Raw genomic sequence first — 22,771 nt, forward strand, 5'->3', positions numbered from 1 at the left:
GCTGTGCTGAATCATAGCATAAGGCAAATCACTCACCCCCTCCCTTCTGGCTCACAGCTCAAACGAGTTGAACGAATCACTGGGCATTTATCAATATGCGTACTTGTGCGTACTTGCGTTCTTGTGTACTCGTGATACGTCATCAGACGGAGACCAAGTACTGTTCCAATTCGAAGTACGCATCACGCCGAGAACGCGAAAAAGTCCCGGATGTGTTCTCGATCCGCCCGTTTTATCGAGCATGCATCGGTGTAGACTTGGGACAGCTATATATCCCAGAATGCATTTCGTCCAAAACTCAACAGCGGACTCCCGGCACATCGTTTTCCACCCCCCCTCGCGGTCTAATCACTACTCAGGTTAAAGAAACTCCAGCAGCTGTCTATAGTATTGAGTGTCCACTAGAATAGAAATAAAAGCGTTCTAACATCTCACCTGCTTGTTTTTATTAAGGTATGTACACGTATGTACATGTACACTATTTTTATTAATAGAGGTTTCAGTAATGAGGTTATGTGTGTTTCCTGAGTAAACCGGTTTGGCTGTGATTAAAGTTAGTAAGCTTCATAACATGTTACTCACAGTTAAATTAAGAGGGGACGGCAGTAAAAACTCCGGACCTGTGACATCATCACGTACACAGGTGTTCCAATTGTACATATCGCGAGTCCGTGCTCGCGTTCTCGGCGGGTATGTACTCCCATGCGTTCTCGGCGAGTACGTTCTCACCGAGAACGTGAGTACGTACTCGCGTACTTGGGCATTGATAAACGGCCACTGACTCACTGACTCACCCCCTCCCTCCTGGCTCACAGCTTCTTCTTCTTCTTCTTCTTCTTGGTTGGCAACCAATGTTAAGGCACTTCATCGCCCCCTGGCTCACAGCTCAGTGGACATTTAGATGAGAAAATATATATTTGACACATTTAAGGAAAATACTAATAAAATAAAAATTAATAAATGTTCCCTTTAGAATTTTTTTGTTCTTTTTTGCTCTAAAGAAAATAGTTGTTTTCTTTTACAATCATTCATCTTAGCAGTAGGATTTACATTAAAAGATAAACAAATTAAGTTTGAGTGAAAATATACATTTTTGCACTCTCTGGTCAACTGACTCAGTGACTCAAATGACTCAAGAAACCCGATTCACTTTGGTGAGTGACTCATTAAAACTCGATTCAGTAAAAAGAATCAAATTTACCATCACTATACTGGATGGAAGAAGCTTATCATTACCAGTGAATCAGTGTGTGTCAGTGAATGCATCGTGTGTGCTTCACGGCTCCATCTAGTGGACTGATAGTAGAGCAGCTGATGGCAGCTTCCTCTGCCTCACGCTGCTGTCTGACTGCATTCAGCTGACACTGAGATGAAGCAGGAAAGAATCAGCTGATATTTGGACAGCACACATGATGGAAAGGAGGATTTCAGCTGATGTGCACATGAATGATTTGTGTTTCCTCTGCAGGTAGAAAGTGTGTGTGAGCTGATGTGAGCAGCATGGATCAGTGTGAGGACAGAGAGGAGGGAGTCCCTCCCTCTAAAAGCACTCTGTGTGGGGAACATGAGAGCCAGACCAAAGCTCAGAGGTGAGATGACCATCTCTAACTGTCCATGACTCTTCTCCATGTCACAGCTCAGCACTCACATCACTGCTCCATCATTATTCACAGGAACCCACCTGGACCTCCACCCAGCTCTGTGTCCTTACAGAGTGACACGTCTAAAGGTCTTCCCATTTATTTTAAAGTCCAGCCTGTGTCTGCTGCAGAGAGGTGAGCTGTTGGTAACATGAACTCTCCCTTCTTTTCCTCCCCATCCCCGGCTGCCTCCCTCTTCCCGCTCCACCACACCCACCCACACAGGTAGGGCCATGGGGTGCGGGTGTGTCACCAGGGTGCAGGGGAGACATCCCCCCCCTCCTCTGTCCCCTTCTGGCCACCTGTGCCTCAATTTTATTCCACAACTTAGACATCCACATTACTCACACTCTCATAACACACACATACATATAGGGCCTTGAGGGTGGCCACGTTAACGGCATCCAGAGGACGGTCTGTGTATTCAACCCCACCCCTGCGCCGGTGCCCACCTCTCAATTTTAAATCCATGTAGACATTGAGGGTTCTCGGGAGGGGCCGTGCTAACACCTGCTGCTCTCTGGCAGCAGCACCATGCGCTCCCTTGTTTTAAATGCACTTTAGAACAACACACAGCAATACTACACATAAGCAGGAGGAGGGAGGTATGGGGTCTTCACACACCCCCGTTCTCTACTAGCCATCGGGGCGGGGGGCTGGAAGGAGGTGTTGGCTGTCCGATTGGCCTCCCTGCTGCTGCGGAGCCTGGGGCGGTCTGCTTGCCTCCACGCCGGGGGAAAGGGTCACATCTCTTGGGTCTGGGTACCGTTTCCCCCTCTGGGGGCGAGGGTACATGGACCCGGGGTATAGAGTATGTTTGGGGAGTGTGATTGTGTGTACATGTCCATTTATGTCTATCCTTACGTTGGGTGAGTGCTGAGTGATGGTATATGTGTGCATGAGGGTGGGAATGCATGTTTGTGTCTGTGTGTGCCTGTTTGTCTGTGTTTATATGTCAGGTCGGGTCTTAGACTCCACCTCCCTGGGTACTCCCAGGCCCTCCAAGTGTGGAGGCCTATCTCCCCTCACCACACTCCCTGCCGGTAACTGATGCCCTCAGGGGTTGGTGAATTGGTGGTTCTTGGTGTCCGGAGCTGGGTGCTCAGGTATGCACCAGCTCACTCCCGGTGGCTACTTGGCGAGGCCTGGCGCCTGTTGCTCGGTCAGGCCTCTTCCGGGGCAAAGGGGGCCCTTGAGCCTCCGGCCTCGGGGCCTGCGGCTCGGTTCACTCTGGCACAGCTGGCTGCTGGCAGAGCCGGCGGGCGCGCCAGTGCAGCCCCCTCTGGCTTCTGCTCCGTGGCTACTGGGTGACCCCCTTGTCTGGGGATCTCCTCAGCCCTTCCCAGGAGGGTGGCACGGATGCCCCTCCGGTGGTACTCCTTGGGCTCTCGCACTCTGGGGTCCCTGGATGTCTGGAGCCGGGCTATGGCCCTCCACACCCTCTAGCAGACCGTTACATGGGGAAACCTTTTGTATACAAGCGCGCTGATCCACACAGGTGTGCACACGGGTGTTCACTGTTCGTAGACATAAACTACACCTTTCTTAGCTGCTACTTCAGAGCACATTGTGCGCTGTCTGTCCTGCGTGCTGCACAACAACATTCAATATTTAGTATTTACTGCTGTTCACACTTAGCTAGATTAATGTGATGGTGTTGTGTTTAGTATGTTGCTTTGTTTTGTTTTTTTTGCTTGTTTTCTCTTCTTTTTCTCTCAACAGGTGATCCAGGAGATTTTTTTTCTTTCTCTTTATCTTTATAAGTGCCCTTTCTCACTGTCCCTCTTCCCTTCTGTTTTTCTTTTCCTTCCTCTCTTTCTTTCTCCCTATCCCTCAGTCATGTCTGTCTCATCTGTAACAACTGAAAACAAAATAAATAATAACAACAAAGTTTGATCAAATGGACCAATACAGCAATGCCATGATGATCCATTTGGCAAAATAAATCCATTTGGTATCCTTGTTTGTCTTCAGACAACAATTCTGACGGCTAAAGAACCAAATAGGACAGACAAAAAAAACAAACAAAACAAAACAAAAAAAAAAACATGAACTCTTTGATTTAACTGCTTGATGTTGTTGGATATAAACTGCAGTGCAAACACGTCATTCCCTCAATCCCATTTAAACTGTGTCTTAAAAACAAGCCTTTGGTTTGCAAACAACTGAAAACCCACTTCAGCAAACAGGAAGTGATCAGAGCGTCCGTCCACCTCCTGTCAGGCCCTGCAAACATTTCATATTGAAGAAAAGTACTTTATATTCCACATTTTACTCCACCACATTCAACCATTTTGGCATTTTAGGCCACAGCATGAAACTCTTGTCACATGACTCCTGTTATGTTATAGAGTCATGTGACCACCAGGGAGTGATTTGTATGGATGTGTGTGAAACACATTCATATCAATGTGATTCATCAATGGAAACATTTTTGGTGTAAAATGCACCAACACTGAAAACGCTGCGGATAAAAACACAACAAATGAAATATGAACAAATCAAGGCTTTGAATACACGTGTGTGTGTTTGAGACAAAGAGATAAATGGATTGTGTGTCTGTCCTATTGTTGCATGAGGATTTTATTGTAGATTTTGTGCGTGTACACTTTTGACCACGAAGGTGTCAAAAGGGCAGAAAACAGTTGGAGGCACAAGAGTAAACACTAGTGCTGTCAGTAGATTAAAAAATGACTTATTAATCACACAATTTTCTGTCATTAATCGTGATTAATCACAATTACTTGATCAATAGCCTGGCTGCAATTACATTTTTCCAACTTTATATTTAAGCTTGTAACAGACGTTTACACCATATACAAGTCTGTCGAGGTGGCACTGATCATGCAGCAGTCTAACACACTCTGTCACTCTTCTTCAAGTCTTTGACACGAGGAACCACAACTCTGTTATTAACAATATTAACAGGTCTGCAGTTTGTCCACTTGGCAGTTGTGTCATCAGTGCTTTGCATTATTGTGATACTTTAAGCTGGAAGTGCTTCGGTGAAAAGAAAATTCTTTCTCTCACAATGTGCAGAATACTTCATGTTGGTCGGCTGGTCCGTCTTGTTATTTATTTAATACTCAAACTTTCCATCAAGAGGCCAGTGTGCGTTTATCATCTTCCATATTGAACTGATTGGTTCAGCTGCCCGTCACTAACACATATACTGCCCATCTGCACGTGTGCAAAGGGAGCTCTACTTGGACAAACTGCACGAAGTGCGTTGATAGAAACATTTCAGGGATTTTGAGTCATTCTGCACTCCAGATGTGTTAATTGTGTTAAAGATTTTTATCAGGTTAATCATGATAACAGATTAATCCCCTAACTCCCTAACCCTACATGTTAATTTTGACAGCACTCGTAAATCCTTTTTAATGTTCTTCTGTTAGATCATTGATTAGACTCGACTCCAAATACAAGACTCAAAAAACTCAAATGAAAACTAAAATCAAACCAATGAAAAAAGGACTTCTTGTGTGTAGAATGAAAACATATGGAAGTCGTCAGGTTTCAAACACTTGATGAATCAACTGCACAGTTAAATTCAGGGACCTTTGGCCTCCTGACAGCATTAGTTGATGGTTCATCACAGTTTTACCTTCCAGTGAGTGAATTTATCAGTTTGATAAAGTCTCCAAGTTTACTCTGAGCTTCTGCAACATCATCACTTACATCACTGATGAAAGAAAGTTCATAGAAAACAGAAAATATATCTTCAGAATCTGAGAATTTAAATCTTGACAGACTTGATTCAGATGAAGTTATCTGAGCAGAAACTCCTGGGTCTTTATCCTGTGCTTGATCTAATTCTTCATGGTTCCTCCACAGAGTGGACCAGCAGAGCTCAGAGGTTCCCAGTGGTCAGTCTGCCCAGCAGGATCAAACACAGCTGGACTCCATATTTATGGTCTGTACATGTACAACAACTACAGTTACATCTATTCTGTTCACAGTCATCTCCATGCTGCTCTTTGTAGACCAGTGGATTGTCAGTGTGTCCAACATTGATCTGATGTTTGGCTCCATGATTTCAGTCTGATTGGCTCATTCATAAAGTATTCTGTTGCAGCTGCTGAAGGACAACATCATCACTTTTGTGAAAGATGAGCTGAAGAAGATCCAGAAGGTTCTATGTCCAGATTACCCAGAATGCTTAGAGAGTCAGAGGAGCAGCAGCAGAGAGGCTTTTGTGAAGATCACAGTGGACTTCCTGAGGAGAATGAAGCAGCAGGAGCTGGCTGACTGTCTGCAGAGCAGTAAGAGGATTTATCTAAAGACTTAAGGTGTTGAAAACTGAAACCATTCTACTAATGTCTCAAGAGACGGATTTACTTGAATGCTTTGATTTCTTGTGGCGTACTAAAATTGTCATACCCATTTGTGAGAACAACTGATTGTTGAAGTTGTATTTTTACTATTATTATTCAGAACTTCAAGCTGCAGTTTGTCACCGTAAACTTAAATCCACCCTGAAGAAGATGTTCCAGTGTGTGTTTGAGGGGATCGCTAAAGCAGGAAACCCAACCCTTCTGAATCAGATCTACACAGAGCTCTACATCACAGAGGGAGGGGCTGCAGAGGTCAATGATGAACATGAGGTCAGACAGATTGAAACAGCATCCAGGAAACCAGACAGACCAGAAACAACAATCAGACAAGAAGACATCTTTAAAGCCTCACCTGGAAGAGATGAACCAATCAGAACAGTGCTGACAAAGGGAGTGGCTGGCATTGGGAAAACAGTCTTAACACAGAAATACACCCTGGACTGGGCTGAAGGCAAAGCCAACCAGGACATCCAGTTCATATTTCCATTCACTTTCAGAGAGCTGAATGTGCTGAAAGAGGAAAAGTTCAGCTTGGTGGGACTTGTTCATCACTTCTTTACTGAAACCAAAGAAGCAGGAATCTGCAGCTTTGAAGACTTCCAGGTTGTGTTCATCTTTGATGGTCTGGATGAGTGTCGACTTCCTCTGGACTTCCACAAAACTACAATCCTAACTGACCCTAGAAAGTCCACCTCAGTGGATGTGCTGCTGATAAACCTCATCAGGGGGAAACTGCTTCCCTCTGCTCGCCTCTGGATAACCACACGACCTGCAGCAGCCAATCAGATCCCTCCTGAATGTGTCGACATGGTGACAGAGGTCAGAGGGTTCACTGACCCACAGAAGGAGGAGTACTTCAGGAAGAGATTCAGAGATGAGGAGCAGGCCAGCAGGATCATCTCCCACATCAAGACATCACGAAGCCTCCACATCATGTGCCACATCCCAGTCTTCTGCTGGATCACTGCTACAGTTCTGGAGGATGTGCTGGAAACCAGAGAGGGAGGGCAGCTGCCCAAGACCCTGACTGAGATGTACATCCACTTCCTGGTGGTTCAGGCCAAAGTGAAGAAGGTCAAGTATGATGGAGGAGCTGAGACAGATCCACACTGGAGTCCAGAGAGCAGGAAGATGATTGAGTCTCTGGGAAAACTGGCTTTTGATCAGCTGCAGAAAGGAAACCTGATCTTCTATGAATCAGACCTGACAGAGTGTGGCATCGATATCAGAGCAGCCTCAGTGTACTCAGGAGTGTTCACACAGATCTTTAAAGAGGAGAGAGGACTGTACCAGGACAAGGTGTTCTGCTTCATCCATCTGAGTGTTCAGGAGTTTCTGGCTGCTCTTCATGTCCATCTGACCTTCATCAGCTCTGGACTCAATCTGCTGGAAGAACAACAAACAACCTCCAAGCGGTTTAGCTCGTTACGACCAAAAAAATCTCTCCACCAGAGTGCTGTGAACAAGGCCTTACAGAGTCCAAATGGACACATGGACTTGTTCCTCCGCTTCCTCCTGGGTCTTTCACTGCAGACCAGTCAGAGTCTCCTACGAGGCCTGTTGACACAGACAGGAAGTAGCTCACAGACTAATCAGGAAACAGTCCAGTACATCAAGAAGAAGCTCAGTGAGAATCTGTCTGCAGAGAAAAGCATCAATCTGCTCCACTGTCTGAATGAACTGAATGATCGTTCTCTAGTGGAGGAGATCCAACAGTCCCTGAGATCAGGAAGTCTCTCCACAGATAAACTGTCTCCTGCTCAGTGGTCAGCTCTGGTCTTCATCTTACTGTCATCAGAAGAAGATCTGGATGTGTTTGACCTGAAGAAATTCTCTGCTTCAGAGGAGGCTCTTCTGAGAATGCTGCCAGTGGTCAAAGCCTCCAACAAAGCTCTGTAAGTAAACATGAACTCATCTCTTCTTTCCTAAATCATGGGAAAGAAATCAGAGGTGCTCAGTTCAAAGAACACTGCCTTTTAAGAAAAATAAAAAATAGTCACTTAGTCAAATATGATACTTTAAATATTTTACTCCAGCAGGACATGTCAGCATTTCTGAAATATTTTTGTCTTTAACTTCAATCAAAGCACAATCCAGATCCATCCTATAAGAACATTAGCTCTGATCCCCTCTGACAGGTTTATTATCCTCAAGATGTTCACTTGTCTCCAACAACCAGGAGTTTAACTCTGTTTTTTTTTAAAGCAAATACTTGAGCTACCTGACTGCACCTACATCTTTTTCAGATGTTCTTATTTTAAGGTCTGGTTTGTGTCTCACCTTTATTGCAATCCCCAATGTCTCTCATTTGTTTTAAATATAAATCTGTTACCTCGGTGTGGCCAGAACAAGTTAGCAGAGTTATTGAGAGTGTTGGTGTTATATTCAGCCTAGTAGATTACTGCCAGGTGTGGACAATGGGCAGGCTGACCAGGCTTCACCCAAAGGCAGAAACCAGAGTCTAGTGGAAAACCACAGACGCTCACACAGACCATGAGAGCAGCATGACCCCCCACCCAAAGCATTCTCTTTCACTTGGCATCATTTACCTCCCCTTCTCCAATTTATGATGTGTCTACTTTTACAATGATAACTGTGATCAGGGTGAACCAAAAAGGTGCCGTGGTGAACAGTTACTTTAGTTTGGTGAATGCAGTTTCAGCTTTGGGGGACTAGATGCATGCTGAGACTTGAGTGGTGCAGCTACCTGACTATAGTTGCAAATGAACCGTCTATAAAAATTTGCTAATCCCAAAACCCATTGGAGATGCTTCCAGAATCTACAATGGGTACAAAGCTTTCACTTTTGCCGGATCCGTCTTCACCTGCCCCCGTGCCAAAATGTAACCGAAAAAAGCAAGTGTGTAAGTTCATCTCTGAATGTTTGTAAAGCATTCCCACGTTAAGCTTAACAACTGATATATGGAGCGACTGCCTCTTCATGCTGCTACTTCAATCATGAAACTGCTTAATGATCAGCTGATCGGCTTTTCTGTCGCCAGTCCGTCTCTCTTCTTTGTTTTTGGCCCACTTCACGCCAGAAAGAGGAAACCAGCGGCTGAACAACAGCAGCACGTTTAAGCTTGATAAGCTGCCGTTAGAATTTTTATTTAATATTACTTTCTACACCAGGATCCTTTTCTACGTAGCTGACGGCTGGTAACAATGCAGGGGCGGATCTAGCAAAGTTTAGCCAGGGGGGCCTATAGGGCATTAACAGGGAATAGGAGGGCACAAAGACATACTTTTCTTTCTTATTGTAATTTAAAATGTCTAGCTTTTAATAAATAATTATCTGAATCTTACACCCAAAGTTTTAATCTGATGTAAAATGTATAGAAGTCCGTTACTGTATATAGTAACTCAGTGATTCTTGAGATAAGGGACAAAACATCAACAACATTTTATCCGGCAGATAAAACCCAATTTTGTGGTTAAAATATGCATACAAGTGTTAACCCAACTGCCTAAAAGACAAACCAAGGCCCTTTTTATACAACAAAAGTATGATTTTGCATTTTTCATACATATAATAAATGGTACAATACATTACCAGTACCTTAAAAATCCATTGTCCAGAAGCAGGTGTGATATTATTAAAATACAGAAAAAAACATTAAAAGTAATGTAAAATTAAACATCATGGCTCTCGTCACTAAGTATTTAAGTCAATACCTTATATAATATCAAAATATGCAATTGAAAATGTATTTTTACATATTTTTTAAGTGATTAAAATCGTGTCCAGAGTTTTTGTCAACACCATCAGATTTTTTTAAAAGTACAAAAAAATCAGGAATTATTGTGGATAGCTTACACTCTGAGGACCCCTTTACCACTTCCTGTTTGATACACATGCCATGAGGTCACTGCTGTGATAATTTTTTTTATTTTTATTTCATTTATTGCATACCTTTCTGATAAAACTCTGTGTCACAACCATAGTGTCTCAACACCAAAGTCCATGTAATGCAAGATTTAATTATTTTTTTTGTAAAAAGAGCTTCATTTAGGTAGATTGTAGAGGCCATAAGCAAATGATGAAAAACAAGATGGCTTCTGTCAGAAAAACATGTGTTATGAGAGAAAGTAAGGTATTTTGTCAACACCATCAGACGTCAACACCATCAGGATTTTTGTCTGACGGTGTTGACCCTTTTTCTAATGGTGTTGACAAATGCCACAAAAGTATGCTATATTTATATTAAGTTATTTTTTTTACTAATATTTCAGATATATTACTTCCTGTGTATTTTACTGATATTTCTGCTTTTCAGACGTGTCAAATATTATCAGATTTGCCTCATCTTGAATCTCATTGTTTATGTATACTTTATTAATCCTGTAAGAAAATGCTTAGTCCTCTGCAACCAGTTTCTGTCTGACAGAACTGGTTCACCCTTAAGACAAAACTCCCAAACACAAACTTAACAATGTGGTGTATGCTGTACAGTGCAGCGAGGAATGCCCAGACCTCTACATCGGAGAAACCAAACAGCCACTTCACAAGCGCATGGCACAACATAGAAAAGCCACCTCCACGGGACAAGACTCAGCAGTTCATCTGCATCTAAAGGATAAAGGTCACTTTTTCGAGGATGCCAACGTTCACATTTTGGACAGAGAGGACAGATGGTTTGAAAGAGGAGTGAAAGAAGCCATTTATGTCCACTATGAGCGACCATCTTTGAACAGAGGCGGTGGTTTACGACACCAACTGTCTGCCATCCATAATCCAGTTTTGAAATCCCTTCCCAGACGCCTTAATGCCCACTCACATCCTGGGCCATCTGACCTCAGGAAATCACATGATAGGGTTGGGCCAGGTTTCACAATGAGCTCACCCGAAACTCTGGCTGATTAGGACCCAAATCCGCTTTTACACCTTGGCTCATGTGATTAGAGGATCATCAGGGGGTCCTTTGTCCCCCTTTGGGGGGGAAACTCCCACTAGGTTTAAATCTGGGACTCTCCACCACTGATCCTGGTAACGATGTGGGCTTCATAGATAATTGGCAAACCTTCTGGAGGAAACCTGGTCTTGTTAGGAGAGACGGCATCCATCCCACTTTGGATGGAGCAGCTCTCATTTCTAGAAATATGGACCAATTTATTAAACCCCCCAAAATATGACTATCCAGAGTTGGGACCAGGAAGCAGAGTTGCAGTCTTACACGCCTCTCTGCAGCTTCTCTCCTCCTGCTACCCCCAAAATCCATCTCCATAGAGACTGTGTCAGCTCCCAAACAGACAAAAACAAACTAAAACCAGCAATAAACAACTTAAACATAAAAAGTCACAAAGAAAGAACAATACAGTATCCACATCTGAACCAAAGAGTAAAACAGTGAAATGTGGATTATTAAATATTAGGTCTCTCTCCTCCAAGTCTCTGTTAGTACATGACTGAATAATTGATCAACAAATCGATTTACTCTGCCTTACAGAAACCTGGTTGCAGCAGGATGATTATGTTAGTTTAAATGAATCAACACCCCGAGTCATTCTAACTACCAGAAACCTCGAAGCACAGGCCGAGGGGGCGGTGTGGCAGCAATTTTTCACACCAGCCTATTAATTAACGAAAGACCAAGACAGACGTTTAATTCATTTGAAAGCCTGATGCTTAGCCTTGTCCCACCCCAGCTGTAAAACTCAGAAACCAGTCTTACTTGTTATCATCTATCGTCCACCTGGGCCTTACACAGAGTTTCTCTCTGATTTCTCAGACTTTTATCTGATTTAGTGCTCAGCTCAGATAAAATAATTATTGTGGGTGATTTTAACATCCATGTAGATGCTAAAAATGACAGCCTCAACATCGCATTTAATCTGTTATTAGACTCAATTGGCTTCTCTCAAAATGTAAAAGAACCCACCCACCACTTTAATCACACTCTAGATCTTGTTTTAACATATGGCATAGAAACTGAACATTTAACAGTGTTTCCTGAAAACCCTCTGCTGTCTGATCATTTCCTGATAACATTTACATTTACAATAATTGATTACACAGCAGTGGAGAGTAGACTTTATCAAAGTAGATGTCTTTCTGAAAGTGCTGTAACTAAGTTTAAGAATATAATCCACCCACTGTTATCATCTTCAATGCCCTGTACCAACATAGAGCAGAGCAGCTATCTGAACGCTACTCCAACAGAGGTTGATTATCTTGTTAATAATTTTACCTCCTCACTACATACGACTCTGGATACTGTAGCTCCTGTGAAAACTAAGGTCTCAAATCAGAAGTACCTGACTCCATGGTATAATTCTCAAACACGTAGCCTAAAGCAGATAACTCGTAAACTGGAGAGGAAATGGCGTGTCACAAATTTAGAGGATCATCAATTAGCCTGGAGAAATAGTTTGCTGCTTTATAAGAAAGCCCTCCGCAAAGCCAGAACATCTTACTATTCGTCACTGATTGAAGAAAATAAGAACAACCCCAGGTTTCTCTTCAGCACTGTAGCCAGGCTGACAAACAGTCAGAGCTCTACTGAGCCAACCATCCCTTTAACGTTAACTAGCAATGACTTCATGAACTTCTTCACAAATAAAATTTTTATCATTAGAGAAAAAATTACCAATAATCATCCCACAGATGTAATATTATCTACAGCTACTCTTAATACCATCGATGTTAAGTTAGACTCTTTTTCTCCAATTGATCTTTCTGAGTTAACTTCAATAATTAATTCCTCCAAACCATCAACGTGTCTTTTAGACCCCATTCCTACAAAACTGCTCAAAGAAGTCCTGCCATTAATTAATGCTTCAATCTTAAATATGATCAACCTATCTCTAATAATCGGCTATGTACCACAGGCCTTCAAGCTGGCTGTAGTTAAACCTGTACTTAAAAAGCCATCTCTAGACCCAGCTGTCTTAGCTAATTATAGGCCAATCTCCAACCTTCCTTTTATATCAAAAATCCTTGAAAGAGTAGTTGTCAAACAGCTAACAGATCATCTGCAGAGGAATGGCTTATTTGAAGAGTTTCAGTCAGGTTTCAGAGCTCATCACAGCACAGAAACGGCTTTAGTGAAGGTTACAAATGATCTTCTTATGGCCTCTGACAGTGGACTCATCTCTGTGCTTGTCCTGCTAGACCTTAGTGCAGCGTTTGATACTGTTGACCATAATATCCTATTAGAGCGATTAGAACATGCTGTAGGTATTACAGGTACTGTACTGCAGTGGTTTGTATCATATCTATCTAATAGACTCCAATTTGTACATGTAAATGGAGAGTCCTCTTCACCCACTAAGGTCAATTATGGTGTTCCACAGGGTTCAGTGCTAGGACCAATTCTATTTACATTATACATGCTTCCCCTAGGTAGCATCATTAGAAGACACAGAATAAATTTTCACTGCTATGCAGATGACACGCAGCTCTATCTGTCCATGAAGCCAGATAACACACACCAATTAGTTAAACTGCAGGAATGTCTTAAAGACATAAAGACCTGGATGGCCGCTAACTTTCTGCTTCTTAATTCAGATAAAACTGAGGTTATTGTACTCGGCCCTGAAAATCTTAGAAATATGGTATCTAAGCAGATTCTTACTCTGGATGGCATTACCTTGGCCTCCAGTAATGCTGTGAGGAACCTTGGAGTCATTTTTGACCAGGACATGTCCTTCAACACACATATTAAACAAATATGTAAGACTGCTTTCTTCCATTTGCGCAACATCTCTAAAATGGGAAATATCCTGTCTCAGAGTGATGCTGAAAAACTAGTTCATGCATTTATTACTTCCAGGCTGGACTACTGTAATTCGTTATTATCAGGATGTCCTAAAAACTCACTGAAAAGTCTTCAGCTAATCCAAAATGCTGCAGCAAGAGTACTGACAGGGACTAGAAAGAGAGAACATATTTCTCCTGTTTTGGCTTCCCTTCATTGGCTTCCTGTTAAATCCAGAATTGAATTCAAAATCCTGCTCCTCACATACAAGGTCTTAAATAATCAGGCCCCATCTTATCTTAATGACCTTGTAGTGCCATATCACCCTATTAGAGCACTTCGCTCTCGCTCTGCAGGCCTACTTGCTGTTCCTAGAGTATTTAAAAGTAGAATGGGAGGCAGAGCCTTCAGTTTTCAGGCCCCTCTTCTGTGGAACCAGCTTCCAGTTTGGATTCGGAGACAGACAATATCTCTACTTTCAAGATTAGGCTTAAAACTTTCCTTTTGCTAAAGCATATAGTTAGGGCTGGACCAGGTGACCCTGAATCCTCCCTTAGTTATGCTGCAATAGACGTGAGCTGCCGGGGATTCCCATGATGCATTGAGTTTTTCCTTTCCAGTCACCTTTCTCCCTCACTATGTGTTAATAGACCTCTCTGCATCGAATCATATCTGTTATTAATCTCTGTCTCTCTTCCACAGCATGTCTTTATCCTGTTTTCCTTCTTTCACCCCAACCGTCGCAGCAGATGGCCGCCCCTCCTGAGCCTGGTTCTGCCGGAGGTTTCTTCCTGTTAAAGGGAGTTTTTCCTTCCCACTGTCGCCAAAGTGCTTGCTCAAAGGGGTCATATGATTGTTGGGTTTTTCTCTGTATTTATTATTGTGCGATCTACTGTACAATATAAAGCGCCTTGAGGCGACTTTTGTTGTGATTTGGCGCTATATAAATAAAATTGAATTGAATTGAACTGAATCCTTGGAACTGAAGAAGCTTCTCGGATGAGAGGTGAAACGTCTTCAAGCAACTCAAGAAGTCCAGACACTTTTCTTCCAAGCTCCTTAGTTTACGATGACCTGGATGACTGAGAACCTTCACAGACTTAGTCCTCTGCATTTAACCCATTCACTCAGTGATGCAGTGGGCAGCTACAAATCCAGGATAGCCGCTGTTTGTTGGATTTGAACGCCCAACCTTCTGATCATGTGGCATCTACTGAGCTAGCTGTGCCCCGAGAGCTGGTCTTTAAGTGATGATGTATGAATCCTGCTTCCGGGCCTAAACTACTCTGTGTGTATTAAGCCTGTTGTGCTGCTAAAACGCTTTAATGCTTTTTATCTTGTTCTATTATATCTGAACAAGCCCCTAAAAACAGTCAGTGATCACTGTTGGCCTAACCATCCGGAACCCTCACGTTAACTTTTATCAAGTGGAAAAAAGTTAGCGTTCATCCTCCAGCTTTACTGTGTTTATATTATGCTAACATAGCTGTGTCACTAGCGATCATGTAGCACATCACTATATACCAGCTAGCCCAACTTCAGTAACCCTACAAACATCACTGCTGTTTAGTTTTCTGTCTTCATTTATGTTGGAAGTGATAGCAGAGCCGGTACATCATGTTTAGATGGAAACAAGCAATCTTCTAACTCTGTTAAAGTTCATATATTCTGTTTTCATGGATGCCTGGATGTTACACCTGGTAGAGCAGCCACACTGATCATTTTATTAAAGATGAAAGAATTTAGACAGTTTGTAACTCTCAGTGATGCCGTAGAGTTCCTTTGACTTTGGGATCTGCAGTGGAGTGTGGACCTGGAAACGGCTAATGACATCAGACTTAAAGACCGGATAGCATCTCTATTGCTTAATGCATAATTGTGTTGTGAACAGTGTTGGGACTAACGTGTTATTAAGTAACACATTACAGTAACTACGTTATTATTGTGGTAACGAGCACGGTAACTAGTTATTATGCCAAAACCAGGAACGCGTTACTCGTTACTGGGATTTAGATAGGGTCGTTATTCGTTACTTCGTGTGGTGGATATCGCGGAGCTTCCACAGATTCAGTAACATTAGCAAGTGGTGGAAGCCAGCAGGTGGATGAAGGAAAAGGGAGGCAAGAGGAGAGACCTGAAGTGGCCGCCGGTCCGCATGTCAGATGAACTGAACTTCAGGTAAGATGTTATGACCTGCAGTCTATCAGTCAGATATAAACCAAGTTTAGGTGGAGTTTATTTTCATTATGCTGACATTTTCGTACTGCGTGCTAGCTAGCATGACGGAGTTTCTATACAGCTGGGTGGGTGCTATGTTACTGATGTTGAACTTTATTTTGTTCATAAGGTTAATTATTAGAGTTGCCAACCGTCCCCTAAAAAACAGAATCGTCTCCTATTCAGAGAAAATATTACCCGTTTCGTATTGAGGTGAAAAGGAACCCAGCTTCAGCTACAATGAAAAAGACACAAAGCTGGATTTATTCTGTGTTTACGCTGCACAGCTGCCTCTTCTCTCATTCTCTCCCCTCCTGTTTCTACTTCAATCATGAAACTGATCAATGATCAGCTGATCAGCTTTTCTGTCTTGTTTGTTTATCGCCCACTTTGCGCCAGAAAGAGGAAACCAGCGGATGTCGCGCTAAACAACAGCAGCACGTTTAAGCTTGATTAGCTATTGTTAGAATTTATTTAATATTAATTTCTAGTATCAGCTGATGTTTGCTGGAGCCATAGTTGTAAAGCTGCTGGTCATAATATCAGTTTGGTTATCTGGTGAGAGGGAAACATGCAGATGAAACCAGGAGATGTCCTTACTGAATCATCAGAGCTGAACAGGTGATGGAGAAACAGGTTTACCTTTTAGGTGACATGAATGAGTTGAAGGGAAGTTATGAACTGTTTCTGAGAGACAAATAACACCAGGATCCTTTTCTATGTAGCTGACAGCTGGTAACTGTGCAGGGCGGGTCTAGCAAAGTGTTGCCAGGGGGCCAGGTGGGGCATTAACAGGGAGAGGGGGGCATTACTTTCCCTGGAACAGTCTCTCACGTCGTTCTCTAAAACCTAAAGAATTATGGATTTGATCAACTGGTCTCTGAATGCTATTGACACCCTTTTCTCAACGAGAAGTCTGGGCTCGGGAGAGCCTGAGTGCCCTGGAGGAACTTTCCCTGCCGGATACACGATGGATGGGTGGCAGACCTGGAGGGTCGTGTGCCTGGCGGGACTGTCGATCGAGGACGCTGAAGATATCTACCTATTCGGAACCATGATAACAGGGTTCTTACTGATTGGAGCTGGCCTGGCCTGGGTTTATCGGAGAAATAAGAAAGCGGAACCAGCTGTTCAAACCCCCCCAAGGCTGCCCACTGGAATTGAAGCGATGGGACGAGGCGCGACCTCTCACAACGAACGGAGCATGGTCAACACCTCGGAGACGCTTACAGCTGCTGTGAAGGCTCAAAACAACACCATTGAGCGTATGGGGGGATACATCAGAGAGAGGCCTGCTCAGAATGAGACCCTTGAGCGACAGTTGGATCACATCGCGGAACGGATCACTGCAGCTGTGAGGTCTCAGAATCAAAAGAATGACAACAACACGGAGCAGAAGTTTGATACGATCATGGGGAGGCTCGCGACTCTCCAACGGGAGATTGAGAGACCAGTGTCGGAGTGTTAAAAGAGCAGCTTGACATTCTGGCCTGCTCGAGTGAAAAATCAACAAAACCAATATCGAAATGCGGATATCACCATGGCGCCAGCTGCAGGCCCAAGGCTGGAGCCGGACAACTACTCCCTGATAACGACTGTGATGACTATTCTTCCCATCCCCTGCAAGGCCACCTGGATTGGCTGGAGGACTGTTTACTTAGCCTGATGGGGCGAAGGACAGTGTCTCCGCTGAACTATGGACACGCAGACACATACACTTACACTGATTAGCACTCACTGATCCCCCCACCCTCCCAACGTCTTCGATGCTTACCTCCCCCATGATATGGACATCGGGTCAGCTGGCGGCGCAATTTGCAGCAGTCCCAGATCAGCTGTGCACACTGTGTTGATTGTGTTATGAAATCCCCTACCCAACCCTGTGGCTTGTCGTGTCTTTCATAATGTTGTGCTTTTTTTGTGCAGAGGAGTTTTTTTTTGTTTCCTGCTCCCGTGCTGTCCTGCCATGGAAGCACAGCGTGAGAGGAGGTCTCTTTTTTCCTCTTGTACTCTCTCGTTGTTGTGTACATTTCAGTGTTCTTTTCTGTAACGCTACCGATCTCCGACTTGTAACCCCAAGTGATGTCTGTGTAATGTGTGTAAGGTCGGGGGGGGGGTCCCATCTCACTGCAGGGCAACCTGCTTGTGACAAATAAAGCTGTTTCTGATTCTGATTCTGACAAGGAAATACTTTTCTTTATTATTCTCATTTAAAATGTCTCGCTTTTAAAAAAATAATTATCTGAGTCTTACAACAAACAAGTGATAGATTGTTCTGATGGTATATATGTATCAGTGTACATCACTGTCACCACAGTGTTTGTTTTCATTCAAAGGCTTTATGATTTTTCCTATAATGGTGGGCCGGTCTCTAGTCAAAATGCCCGGGACAATTTTTTTGTCCCAGTCTAGCGCTGTATGCAGCTCATCTGCAGTCTAGTGTTGCCTACATCTTCCTATTCAGAAGGCAAAATTTCCAAGTTCTGAGTACAATCAAAAGCACCACGACTGCAGTTTTTGTGTTTGTCAAGAGATTTATTCTAAAGACACTTCTATCATATGCAAACTTATATCATTAAAAGCTTATACTGACTACTAAGTACAATTTTCCATTGACAGTGTTGGATGTAAAAAGCAGGCTAGAATCATGGCGGCGGTCAACGACGGTCCAGGCGTGGGATTTCTCTCGTGGAAATGTGCACATTATTTTTTACTTTCTATTGGTAGATGGCACAGTGCACCTGTGGCAAGTAAGCAAGCTAGAAGACTGGCAGTCTGGCTGGGTATCCAGTTACGGAAGCAACACCTTAACAAGAGAATTCTGAGTAAAACCAAAGTTACTTTCCCTAGTAACTAGTTACTCTGAAAGTAACGAGTAACTTGAAGTAACTGAGTTACTTTTTTATAGAAGTAACTAGTAATGTAACTAAGTTACTAATTTAAAGTAACTTACCCAACACTGGTTGTGAATATTCATCCTTAATCTGTAAAAAAGCATCAGGTTCAGAAAAACTGTAGTAATTACAAAATGGTACATTTCAGGCTAGAATAGCAAAGGGGAACCTGTCAGTAGAGGAACGAAAGAGAAGGAACAGGGATGAGTAGTAATATACCTACAGCTTTTTGCCCCCCCCCCCCCCCCACCCCTACCCCCACACCCCACCCCACACCCCCACCGCATCCCCTCCGCGTCCATGTGTGCGCGAACGGACCTTGCGCCGTGAACGGACTTTTATGCGTGAACGGACTTGTGAGTTCAGAGGTCATATGAGTTTACATGTGTTTAATAGCGTTTTATTTAATGAAACCATTATGTGTTTTAATTAAACTCTTTTTTAAAGGATTGTATAGGTCTCAGAGTTCTGTTATTTAGACATAGATGATTTAATTTAACTAGTTTATGGTATTTTTCTTTAGGGCTCTGAAACACACAGAGGCTAATAGTTTTTTAAACAGAAAGTTTTTCCACCTTCTAAAAAACACACATTCACACGCAGCATTTAATGTAACTGTTTTTAGGAGCATTTTGCTTTTTTCTTTAGGGCTCTGAAACACACAGAGGCTAATAGTTTTTAAACAGAAAGTTTTTCCACCTTCTAAAAACACATATTCACACGCAGCATTTAATTTAACTAGTTTTAGGGGTATTTTTCTTTTTCTTTAGGGCTCTGAAACACACACAGGGGTGTAATAGTTTCAAACAGAATACCACAAACAGCAGGCATTCCTTTAGAAATAAACAGGGATTCTTAATTCTGCAACAGCTAGACAGAGGGGGGTTACAGTTAGACCCCCTACAGTCAGCAGAAGAGGTCATCCTTATCAAGAGCATCTCAATTGTACTGCCATAGTTTTCAATACAAACAGTCTCCTTTATCTTATGTCAGAGGTCCATCGGAGCCACCATACCTTTTATCATGCCATTACACTTTCTACTGACCATCCTCCAAACAGGCATCACCTTTTGTTTACACCTTTTATCTCAGCATCTCAGAGGTCACCTGAAACAAGCCCCACCTATATAAAATGCCTGATCAGCCACACTAACCCTTTACAACGGTCATTGAGAGCATTTTACTTTTAATTTAACTGTTTTAGGAGCATTATGCCTTTTCTTTAGTGCTCTGAAACACACAGAGGCTAATAGTTTCAAACAGAAAGTTTTTTCCACCTTCTAAAAACACACATATTCACACAGCATTTAATTTAACTGTTTTAGGAGCATTTCAAACAGAATACCACAAACAACAGGTATTCCTTTAGAAATAAACTGTGATACTTGTAAAAAAAACAAAACAAAACAAAACAAACACATATTCTTTTCCTCATCACTAGCCATTTCACCATTTTATTTAAATATCTGAATTTTCGGAATGATGATCCAAGCGGGACACAGAGGCTGCTAGTTTAACGCACCAGAATGCAAATATAAATAAAAGCCTGACTATCCTGAGAGCCTAGCTGCAGCGACACCTTTCTTTCACACGGATGCCTGGATGTGCGTTGGAGCCGACTTTGCTACCCGCACACAGCGTTTCTGACCTACGGGCGCTGCTTATACAACAGAGAAAAGCAACAATACAGCGTGTTTCTCTGCTCCAAGACATCGGGGGGGGCCTTTCACACGGTAAGCATGTCTGTTATACCCAGCGCATAAATGTCTGTATGTCTGTATGTCAGTGCTGATTATTCAAACCCTGTTTAAAATGTGACACATATGTTGTCTGAAAACAAATCCTCTAAATTTGCAAAGTTACTGATTTAAAAATATATTTTCGATTTTTTAGTTGCATGACAAACATACGATAGACTCTTGAGCGTGTTTATTTATATAGCTACATTCACAATGGTACAACCATGCTAAATAAAAGATGCCCAAGCACCAAAGCACTCTAATGCAAGCCTCTAAACTGTATGTTTGATAAGTGTATAAAGTGTACCTCTACCTCTACAGCTCTACAGTTTGTATCCGCACTCTGAGGGTCTGCTGAATTGTTTTTAATATTGCGCTTTTTCACGAACTGCAGATGATGAATTTCTCTTTATTGGACATAGTGTCCTTAAGCTATTGTTGCTCATACTTACTGAGTTCCCTAGATACTTCTTTACTATGTCAGTAAACTTTTCGAAAAGGAAGGTGTTGTAGATTTAAAGAAACATCCTAATTGAAGCAAAGGCAAAAAATTGGAATGATTTTTATGTGACTGTTCATATTAAAGCCAACAACAAGTGAAAATCCAAAACAGACTCCAATGCTTTGTATTAATGATCTCCCCTCTCTCTCTCTCTCTCTCTCTCTCTCTCTCTCTCTCTCTCTCTGCGTGTGTGTGTGTGTGTGTGTGTGTGTGTGTGAGAGAGTGAGCGTGCCCTCACAGAAGGAAGGTCACAGCAGGAGCTTTTTCAAACGCGTTTCCAATCACTTTTACAAGAAGTGTAGCTCATACAATGGTATTATTGTATTATTTGCGATACTTTATAAATATGAAACTCTAAAGATTTTGAGTTCATGCAAATTGTGAAACAAGAATCTAAATATTTTGTGTCACAATGATTTCTATAAAAGCATGTTGTTTATGGGCATAATGTAACAAATCTTTTGTGGTCCTATTAATGATCAATGGTGATTGAAGAGGAAGCTGAACCCGGGCTCTGGACATTTTCATGACAAGCGACAGTGCAGACATCTACTAATGAGAGAACATGTTTTATCATCATAAACACTGTGATATGAAGCATCGTTAAAGTGTCACTTCAGTAATGTTGACTCATGTTTTTAATAGATGACTTTAAAACACTAAACTCTAATTTCTGTGTTTTATTTTAAGTTTACAGAATATAACATGTGGTAAGACGATGAGTTTTACTTCTCACTGTCCGTGTTATGTGTATCTATTTAGCATGTATGCTACTTTGCTCTGTGGACTGTAAAATGTTTCATTGTGTTCATGAAATAAACCAGACTTTCACCGTCTGAATCTTTTACTGTTTTTTCTGCTTTTGTTCACTCCAAGTTTGACAAACCCACAGACATCCAGAGTTAACTCACTAACAATGTGGAGCAGTCTCAGTGTATTTAGCTGCTTTTCCTAAACACAACCAACTGAGAGAAACGCTCGTAGTCCTCACTTTGGTCATTTTGAACGTTGAAGGAGATTTGTTCCATAGACACCTTATACTAGTGTTCTATTTAAATTCAGATTCCTTTTATAGTTTGCAGTTTCTTTACTAACACATTTGTAGATAAGTTTATTGCTGAACCACACAGCTAGCAGCCTCACTCACTCTCTAGGTTTTGAAGTTTTGTGTGTGTGTGTGTGTGTGTGTGTGTATGGTTTAGTCTATCAAACCTTACCTTTTTCTCCCCAGTATCACAACAGTATGACTCCCAAAGTGCGGATCAGTAAACAACCAATGATTCTAAAGCCAGAACAGAAAGATACAGTTGGAAGATGCATGATTGCATTTTTTATGACGCATAGTAAAACTACCCCTCTTCTTCTCTGTGTTGTTGTTGTTCTCGTGTGTGTGTGTGTGTGTGTGTGTGTGTGTGTGTGTGTGTGTGTGTGTGTGTGTGTGTGTGTGCCTTAGAAGTCAAATAATACATTAGCCACACTTAAAAAAAAAAAAAAACATCTGAATTTCATTTAGAACTGAGATTCTAAGTTGTAAGTAGAAATCTTATGCTCAGCCATAAACGTGTTTCCCCACTTTCACAATGCTGAGGTGTCAAATCCACAACCCCCAACAGATGCTTTGTTACACGCGGGTGTGAAGGGCAAGCTTTACTCACACAGCCTCACACACAGTAGATTTTTAAAGTTTTTGGGGACAATGGTTTAGCCACAGATGTAACTTCTACTTTTGATAAAGATCACTCCAC

General features: G+C 42.3%; 1 protein-coding gene across 1 annotated transcript in view; it reads left to right on the top strand.

Moving 5' to 3' along the window:
• The first annotated feature begins 702 nt into the window (after nucleotides 1-702).
• LOC116315633 (NLR family CARD domain-containing protein 3-like) overlaps nucleotides 703-22,771 on the top strand; it is a 58,550-nt gene continuing 36,481 nt past the window's right edge. The window contains exons 1-6 of the mRNA XM_039603291.1: nucleotides 703-736; nucleotides 1,532-1,589; nucleotides 1,674-1,775; nucleotides 5,478-5,556; nucleotides 5,719-5,905; nucleotides 6,078-7,872. Of these exons, the coding sequence (XP_039459225.1) occupies nucleotides 703-736; nucleotides 1,532-1,589; nucleotides 1,674-1,775; nucleotides 5,478-5,556; nucleotides 5,719-5,905; nucleotides 6,078-7,872 (2,255 nt within the window). The remainder of the gene's footprint in view (nucleotides 737-1,531; nucleotides 1,590-1,673; nucleotides 1,776-5,477; nucleotides 5,557-5,718; nucleotides 5,906-6,077; nucleotides 7,873-22,771) is intronic.

Source organism: Oreochromis aureus, linkage group 3 (assembly GCF_013358895.1).
Source record: "Oreochromis aureus strain Israel breed Guangdong linkage group 3, ZZ_aureus, whole genome shotgun sequence".
In the NCBI taxonomy this organism is placed as follows: Eukaryota; Metazoa; Chordata; class Actinopteri; order Cichliformes; family Cichlidae; genus Oreochromis; species Oreochromis aureus.